The 9,664-nt window shown below is 39.6% G+C and overlaps 1 protein-coding gene across 1 annotated transcript; it reads right to left on the bottom strand.

The window, feature by feature from the left end:
- Positions 1–1,030: 1,030 nt before the first annotated feature.
- On the bottom strand, positions 1,031–9,060 carry LOC135567132 (zinc finger protein 501-like). Its single transcript, XM_065014587.1, has 2 exons — positions 8,463–9,060; positions 1,031–2,792 (listed from the first exon to the last, which is right to left on the bottom strand). The coding sequence occupies exons 1-2, from the start codon at positions 8,752–8,754 to the stop codon at positions 1,840–1,842; spliced, it is 1,245 nt and encodes a 414-aa protein (XP_064870659.1). The 5' UTR covers positions 8,755–9,060; the 3' UTR covers positions 1,031–1,839.
- Positions 9,061–9,664: the final 604 nt, after the last annotated feature.

The following is a 9,664-nucleotide window of genomic DNA, read 5'->3' on the forward strand; positions in this document are numbered from 1 at the left end:
TCTATCAAGAAAACTGGAGCACTGGGCCAGACACTCTTAAATAGAACCTGGACCAGCTCAGGTGAAACACCTTCCCAACGAGATGGACAAGCCAGCACTGGTGTAAGACATACTGACTAACGAGGTGACCCCAATCGGTGCAACCTACGTGCTAACGAGCTCTACAGGCGAAAGTCCAACCTCAAAACATAAATGGAAAAACTAAAAACTAACACCTTCCCCCTTAATAAGAGAATGCTTACCACCAACATAAAACAACTTCAATTACACATTATAATCAACTACAATCCTTCACCTTCACCAATATAAACATGGTGTCTACTGGCTATCAACAATTAAAAACAAGAAAAAAATGTTTCCCCCACTAGCTTCTAGAACTCTCGTCTTCCTAAAACTCACTAGCTTCTAGAAGTCTCGCCCCCTTGGAATGAGCCCAAACTAAAATAATTTCCAATATGGAAAATGTGCAGTCAAAATCAATTGTGATCCATGGCAACTCACTGGCTAAGCGCAAAACAACACTTTTTGACTGCCCACCCTTGAGACAATCAACAACCAAGTTGTCGTTACCAAGGACATCTGATTTCAAGAGGAAACTCCTGCAATATCCGTAGTAACTTCCCAACTCACGGCGGAGCTTCTCTTTCTTTTCACTAGGGTTCACTAGAAAGGCATGTTGTTGGATCGGGGCCCAGTCCCCAATGTCACGCTCTAGTACATTTGGGTTGGCACATCTGAGAATGTTTCCCTGCTTAGAATATCAGGGTTCAATGTCAATATAATTGTAGCCCCAAAAAATGTCAGTTGGTTACATAAATAATTATGATTACTAAATGTTACATGAATTGTGAATATGAAATATTTGGTTGCATAAGTCTTATTTTCAACGTCTTTGCAATGACATTTTGCTAGATGGGATAGCCCCAATGTCAAAACACAGTTTTAACGTGTCTAAATCAATAACCAATATGCAGAAACAGTTTGTGATAAATTGAAAACCTAAACATAAAATGGGCTATTTACACAAACATCTGCCACAATAATCATATTACTTGTATTTTTTAAAACAAACTCCTTATAAACTGCACAAGCACCAGAAACGCTGTTTTGACAAGTAGCAATAAATCACTGATATCAATTAGGGGGGAAAATCAGGTTGTTCGTGCTGTTGAAACTAACACAACTAAAAAACAAAACACATGGAAATGGGAGATATCTTTTACCTCACTGGTTAGAGGACAACCTGCAGAAGACAGTCAGCAACATTTTGGAGAGATGCATTTAAATAATGTAGGGGTCGCTAAACAAAGAAACACAACACTTATTTGTCATAATTCCTCGATATCATGTTGAAATCAAGTGTGCGACCGGAGGGAGATGAGGTTACACGTCCTGTTAAAACTAACAGCTCAAAAACCACACAGAATCTGAGAGTAATGTGTACATCCCTGGTTAGAGGACAATTTGTAGAAAACAGCTAGCTACATTTTGAAGTGACGCATTTTTTACTCAAGTGGGTCATCAACGTCGTAAGGGTAACACAACTCGTCCCTTTTTGTTAAATCACATAATTAGTACTCTTTCAATTCAGAGCCTGAATTTTCCGTGAAGCTAACATCCCTATCAAGTTCAAATCAATAGAAAAGGGGCAAACGTTTAGGGTTCGACATCGTGACATGACTAAAATACTCCTACTACAATGTTGAAACGTTCTACACTGTGACATTAATTAATTGACATCATGAAACAACTCCTTCATGTATTTTCTGATGTTTGATCAGAGGTATTTTATCAAGGACAAACACTGATCACAGCTGAGAATTCTCTCCTGTGTGTGTGTTACATGTTGTGTAGTCCGCTTACTAAACGTAGCAAAACTCTTCCCACATTGAGCAATGCTATGAGATTTCTCTCCTGTGTGTGTTTTCTCTGGTGTGATATAAGGCTGGTTGACTGAGTAAAACTCTTCCCACATTCAGTACAGTTATAAGATTTCTCTCCTGTGTGTGTTCTCTGGTGTGATATAAGGCTGGTTGACTGAGTAAAACTCTTCCCACATTCAGTACAGTTATAAGATTTCTCTCCTGTGTGTGTTCTCTGGTGTTTAGTCAGACTGCTAGATGTAACAAAACTCTTCCCACATTGAACACAGCTATAAGGTTTCTCTCCTGTGTGTGTTCTCTGGTGTGATATCAGGGTGGTTGACTGAGAAAAACTCTTCCCACATTGAGTACAGCTATACGGTCTCTCTCCTGTGTGTGTTCTCTGGTGTCTAGTCAGCTTGCAAGATGTAGCAAAACTCTTCCCACATTGAACACAGCTATAAGGTTTCTCTCCGGTGTGTGTTCTCCGGTGTCTATACCAGCTGCTAGATGTAGTAAAACTCTTCCCACATTGAGCACAGCTATAAGGTTTCTCTCCTGTGTGTGTTCTCTGGTGTGCTATCAGGGTGGTTGACTGAGAAAAACTCTTCCCACATTGAGTACAGCTATACGGTCTCTCTCCTGTGTGTGTTCTCTGGTGTCTAGTCAGCTTGCAAGATGTAGTAAAACTCTTCCCACATTGAGCACAGCTATAAGGTTTCTCTTCTGTGTGTGTTCTCTGGTGTATTTTAAGTTCATATGAAAATTTGAAATGTTTCCCACAGTCAGAGCAGATGTGAGTTCTCTTCCATGAGGGTCTCTGCGGGTGTTTCTTGAGGTGTTCTGATCTGGAGATACTTTTCTCTGCCTCGTCAGCATCACGAGGTTGTTGAGGCTCCCCAGAAGATCCACGATAGTCCCGTCTCTCTCCTGCGTGAACCACAAAGTCAGACAGATGGTTAAAGGCTCACAAAATTCGCAAGAATAGGAATATTTTAGATTATTTTCACATTAGTAGTAACTGATAATTGTAGGCTAGACATCGGTTATTAAAGTTGTTGAAATCCTAAGCATTGTGCCAGACGACTTTTGTTCTCCAATATAGGATGCTTTCTGTGTTTGCTAAAATTGCGGTATGACGTCGATTCACACGCAATTTGTTGTAGAAACTCCTCCCTGCTAATGAGGAAACCGCTAGTTATGGATGTAGTATATCTGCCTGGAGAAAAAATGGTGAGCAAAGATTTGAGTTTTTCACAATGTATTCTGTATGTGAATGGGGGAAAACTCAGGGAAGTAACCTCCATTTCCAGGAAGCTTATGAGAGCATTTCACACTACTTTGGATTATAATTGTAAGCCTCGCTTGAATGTCATGCTTAATATGTTTGTGTCATCATCGCAAATCAATCGCTTTGTACTTTTTAAAAAAACACTTCAACCAGTAAAATGCTATTTTTTGCTAGATATTCCATCAGCCTGACAACGAGGGTTTGTACACTAAGTGTTTGCCAAATTTGCCCATAACAACAACAACAACATAGACCTACTGTAGGACCCATAACTTCACCTAACAACAACATAGACCGGGGACTATAAATAATTTAATATTTCAGGTGAAACATGGAAACTAAAATGCCTTTGTCATGACATTTCATAATCTGGTCACCAGATAATTTTGTCAATAATCCCACTAGGCTACTCTGTAATGTGTTGTCATTCTAAATGTCCTGAATAAAGGAAAATAGCTCTGTGTGTTGTACAATAGTCTATCCATCAAGGAACAGTTCTCTACACATTATGAGATAAGTATCTCTGTGTGCAAACAGACTAACGAGACCCTACTATAAATCAAGCAGACAATAACAAACTATAAACATCAATTTGTTAGGGATGTTGGATCGAATGTGGAGCACGTCATAACAGTCTTTACCAGAGTAATGAATGAAGAAGCACTTTGGTTGTTGTTGCATGTCGTGATGTTTGTCATTTGACTGTCATTCAGAAAATGATTTCCTGGATCAGCTGATGATAGTTGATCATGTGACTAACTAAATTGCCACAGTATTAAGAATGATGTGTAATTATTGAAGAACCGCGTAAATGACAGTATCCATTTGGGTGTTGTCAATAAAGTTAAGGTGACTCTCCTGTTAGAACCATTGGATTAAGCAAACTCTGAAATGATTTAGAATTCCTGTGCCCGTGAAAACGGTTTTCCCAGCGTAACATAAGGAGACACTAAATGTTACGTAGTTAGAGTGCATTTCAGAGATCTGAATACAAAAAAAGAAACTGTCCCACAGCAAGATCCAGTATTTAAGTTGAAGTTCATCATATGACAAGCTTAACGTTATGACTATAACTACTGTTCCCTGAAGGAGGGAAACTCGGAACAACATACTATTAAATCCACACGTTATGACTATAACTAATGTTCCTTGAAGGAGGGAAACTAGGTACAACATACTATTAAATCCACGCCTCGCTGGAAGCCCCGCCTTCCACAGGTGATGAGCGTGAGGCTCGGATTTATTCCTTAAATTTAATACCGCTCTTCACCGACCCAGGAAAGGGCGGGTTCAAACAGGTGTTGTACCTCGTTTCCCTCCTTCAGGGAAGAGTAATTAAAGTCAAAGTTACATTTGGGATGCCTGGTAGTATTTCTGATTGGTTTAAGACAACACCACTAATGAGTTGGAGCTTCTCAAAGTAATTTTTTCTTCCCCTCAAACAGCAAGTAAACAAAGTCTAATCAAAATCAATTGCGAATGACAATAGTTCCTCAAAGTATTTTCATAAAGTATTTCCAGCTCCCGCCCTTTCGATAACCACTCAGCATAAAAGGGAAAAATGTAATGCTCTGATCAAGTAGAAATGTCATAAAATACCTGATTACTACTTATCCTTTACACAAATAGCCGACAGCAGTGTCTGTCTCAAACTCATTGGCCGGGAAACTGAGTGCCCAGAATATTTTATACAATGTTGCAAGCTTGCTATCACGAGTTTCGGGCTAACCCAGTTGATAGTTGATACCATGTTTAAAGTTTGTTGAAGACAGGCCATGTGCAGCCAATGTGATTTATAGGATATTTATTTTTATCAGGATATTTTCTACCTTCAGGCTGCAATGTTATTATTAGTTGGCTTTATGTCGGCTATTTTTACATAGTTGGCAATGGCAATAAAAGTTTATTTTCGATTTGTATAATTTTCATTTAGATTCATATAGCATGTAGATTAATGTCCCCTGTAACTATTCCCCAGGTCGTTGCTGCAAATGAGAACGTGTTCTCAGTCAACTTACCTGGTAAAATAACGGATAAATTAATAAAAATGTATCACAGACGATGATTTTGAGATACTACTATAAATTAAATGAATCTGATCCACAAAAATGAGCACATGAAAATCATAACTTGCATGCAGATTGGTAGAAATGGTAAGATAAATTAGCACTCATTAATGGAAAAAGTTTGACGACCGTTGGTGCCGTGTATTACTGAAAACTTCAGGAGCATAACGGCAGAATATACATCCAGCAGCAGCGGGAGGAGGAGTTTTTCTACTGCTGGTTAGGTGATATTGATGAATGGCTCCCTTGAGTAATTTGTGTATCTGTAATTATTTAATAAAAAAGCATGCTTAAAGCATCAGACGCACATATAGTTGATTTTATTAAAACATGGGGTGATTAGTATAAAGAACAGATGACTCTTGGTTGACCAAGATATAGTCTAGTTGGGGTCAGCACTAGAACATGATTTTGGGGCTCCCGGGTGGTGGAGCGGACACTGCATCTCAGTGCTTGAGGCCTCACTATAACACCCTGGATCAAATCCAGGCTGTATCACAACCGGCCTTGATTGGGAGTCCCATAGGGCGGCGCACAATTGGCCCAGAGTCGTCCGGGGTAGGCAGTCATTGTAAATAACTATTTGTTCTTAAATTATTTGCCTAGTTAAATAAAGGTTGCATTTAAATAAATAAAAAATATTGTTTTATGACAAAACATTTTCTACAAATCCGTCAAGGCACCAACTTTGAGAAGGTTATAAAACAAAGGTTTCAAACCAATTCATGAAGGTAACTGAATCTAGGTATGTTTCGCCTTTAATGTAATGGCATGAAAATAAATAGGCAGAATATTATACAATGACTTATCAACAGCTGTAACAATTTGGAAATCTACACTGGCAATTCTAGAATATATTACAGTGAGGGAAAAAAGTATTTGATCCCTGCTGATTTTTCCCATTTGCCCATTGACAAGGAAATTATCAGTCTATAATTTTAATGGTAGGTTTATTAGAACAGTGAAAAAACAGAATAACAAAAAAAAATCCAGAAAAACTTTATAACATCAAAAAAATGTTATAAATTGATTTGCATTTTAATGAGGGAAACAAGTATTTAACCCCTCTGCAAAACATTACTTTGTACAAAACCCTTGTTGGCCATCACAGAGGTCAGACGTTTCTTGTAGTTGGCCACCAGGTTTGCACACATCTCAGGAGGGATTTTCTCCCACTCCTCTTTGCAGATCTTCTCCAAGTCATGAAGGTTTCGAGACTGACGTTTGGCAACTCGAACCTTCAGCTCCCTCCACAGATTTATGGGATTAAGGTCTGGAGACTGGCTAGGCCACTCCAGGACCTTAATTTGCTTCTTCTTGAGCCACTCCTTTGTTGCCTTGGCCGTAAATTTTGGGTCATTGTCATGCTGGAATACCCATCCACTACCCATTTTCAATGCCCTGGCTGAGGGCAGGAGGTTCTCACCCAAGATTTGACGGTACTTTGCCCCGTCCATCGTCCCTTTGATGCGGTGAAGTGGTCCTGTCCCCTTAGCAGAAATACACCCCAAAAGCATAATGTTTCCACCTCCATGTTTGACAGGTGGGATGGTGTTATTGGGGTCATAGGCAGCATTCCTCCTCCTCCAAACACAGCGAGTTGAGTTGATGCCAAAAGCTCCATTTTGGTCTCATCTGACCACAACACTTTCACCCAGTTGTCCTCTGAATCATTCAGATGTTCATTGGCAAACTTCAGACGGGCATGTATATGTGCTTTTTTGAGCAGGGGGACCTTGCGGGCGCTGCAGGATTTCAGTCCTTCACGGCGTAGTGTGTTACCAATTGTTTTCTTGGTGACTATGGTCCCAGCTGCCTTGAGATCATTGACAAGATTCTCCCGTGTAGATCTGGGCTGATTCCTCACCGTTCTCATGACCGTGGTTACAACTCCACGAGGTGAGATCTTGCATGGAGCCCCAGGCCGAGGGAGATTGACAGTTCTTTTCTTTCTTCCATTTGCAAATTCTCACCAAGCTGCTTGGTGATGGTCTTGTAGCCCATTCCAGCCTTGTGTAGGTCTACAATCTTGTCCCTGACATCCTTGGAGAGCTCTTTGGTCTTGGCCATGGTGGAGAGTTTGGAATCTGATTGATTGCTTCTGTGGACAGGTGTCTTCTATAGAGGTAACACACTGAGATTAAGAGCGCTGCCTTTAAGAGTGTGCTCCTAATCTCAGCTCGTTACCTGTATAAAAGACACCTGGGAGCCAGAAATATTTCTGATTAAGAGGGGGTCAAATACTTATTTCCCTCATTAAAATGCAAATCAATTTATAACATTTTTGACATGTGTTTTTCTGGATTTTTGTCTCACTCATTTTTGTCTCTCACTGTTCAAATAAACCTACCATTAAAATTATAGACTGATCATTTCTTTGTCAGTGGGCAAACGTACAAAATCAGCAGGGGATCAAATATTTTTTTCCCTCCCTGTATATAGCCTAGAAACCTGGTTAAACTATCATTGTGACATGGATGAATTCTAGAATATAGTATATATATCCTAGAATCCTGGTTAAACTATCATTATGACATTGTGGATGAATTCTAGAATATACTATATAGCCTCAAACTGTTTAAAAACGATAATGTTGACCTCATGGATGGCGGTCTTTGTATTCATAGTGTAGTGAATTCAGGGGTAGCCTTGAGCTGAACTCAAACCTGAGTCCAGCGACTGTCAAGCCAACACCTTACAACGGTTACGCCAAGATGTCTGAACTTCTTGATGAGGTGGCTAGGTGTTGGGTTACGGTTGCTACAATAGCTTTCTCTATTAATTTGAGAGTGGTTACATTTCTCCAGCCCCCATCCCTCAGCTGTTTACCAAACCAAGTCTCTGGGCAGCCGTTTTGTTGCTGTTTAAAAAAAAACACACAACCCAGCAATACGCAGTTCAAACAATAACAAATCTGTCATTCCACCACTGTTGCTAATAAGATGAAGGATGGGGATGGAGAAATGAAACTACTCTCAAATTGATAGACAGACCTATGGATGCAAGGACTGACCATCCATGATTTCAACATTATAGTTCTAACCATGTTGAGGCTATACAGTGTTTACAACAGTTGAACTAAGCTTATGAGGCATGCGTTATATTCTTCAATAATCAATGGCTATAAATAAATAATTTAAAAGTCACAATATGGATGTAGCAATTGCAGATTTCCCGCTTTGACACCAAACATCAGATCAACAACTGCAGAGTTTGTGCCTCTGTTTTTAAGACAGTACTTACTAGTGTTAATCATGGAACGGTTTCTCAATTCACCGTTAGAACCATCAGACACCTTAAGATGCGTTTGGGAAACCGGGCCCAGATATCCAGGTTCCTTCTCTTCTTCCTCCTCCTTTGTGGATGTGACAGTCATCTCCACCTCTTCCTCTTTCAATCCATAAAATGAATCCTCCTCCTCTTTCACTCTGAACGTGTCTTCCTCTTCTTTCACAGTAACGGCCTCACCCTCTACTTCTTGTTTTACTGTGATACCCACCTCTTCTTTAGAAGGAGAGTAGCTTAGTGACCGCATGGTCGGGGATGTTAGCTAGCTAGGCTAATGCTAACTTAACCAGCCTGTTAGCTGAATAATAACAACAACTCCGTAAATATGAAATTAAATCGGATAACTAACTAGAGGACAGAAGTGGGTTTAAAACACCGTGGCTAATATACACTAAAGCGTCTAAAGAGCTTTATTGGTTCGGCTATTTTGTATAGCAAGCTACCGAGGTGGCTGACGAACGGTTGCTGCTGTTTAAAGAAGCGTTCCGTCCACTAGATTATACGTCACACCAACAGCATTGCCTTAATAAAGTCTCACTTCGCCATCTGCTGACTGGAGTTGGTAAACGCAGTTGAGTAAAATGTATATTTAATTTTCAGACAACAAGTTAAAGTGTAGGAAGCATGAGTTTTGAAAATCATACCTGGGGCCTGTTGCACAAAACTAGGATAAGGGATTAAGCCAGGATATCTTGGTGATCCTGGCTCAATTGATCCGTAATCCGGTTGCACTAAAGATGGATAGGGGGCAGGAGGATATGTTATGGTATAAATTACCATGGAGATTTATTCTGTGGAGCTAGCCTGCTCCAGACCAGGCTAAATTGCAGGATTTATTTAATCTCATCCCTAATGTCAGTCAGCAGTCACCACAAATGGAAACCAATAGTTATTTCACTGCTCACTATACATTGTTATCACATATAACTAGACCCACTGTTATTATTTAAACGTTTGTGATCATTAATTTCAATGATTTTGGATAAAAAATGATTTTTAGATGATGTTGCTATCATTAGATAATTTACAGTTTCCCATAGACTATAAGGCTATATATAAAATGATAGAATATTAGGGCCACAGAGGGGAAAAAAACACAAGTCATAATATTGTAACCAGTTGTTTTAAAGGAGGACAGTTGTTAAAATGACAGATGT

Source organism: Oncorhynchus nerka, unplaced genomic scaffold, assembly GCF_034236695.1.
Source record: "Oncorhynchus nerka isolate Pitt River unplaced genomic scaffold, Oner_Uvic_2.0 unplaced_scaffold_2561, whole genome shotgun sequence".
NCBI classification, from domain to species: domain Eukaryota; kingdom Metazoa; phylum Chordata; class Actinopteri; order Salmoniformes; family Salmonidae; genus Oncorhynchus; species Oncorhynchus nerka.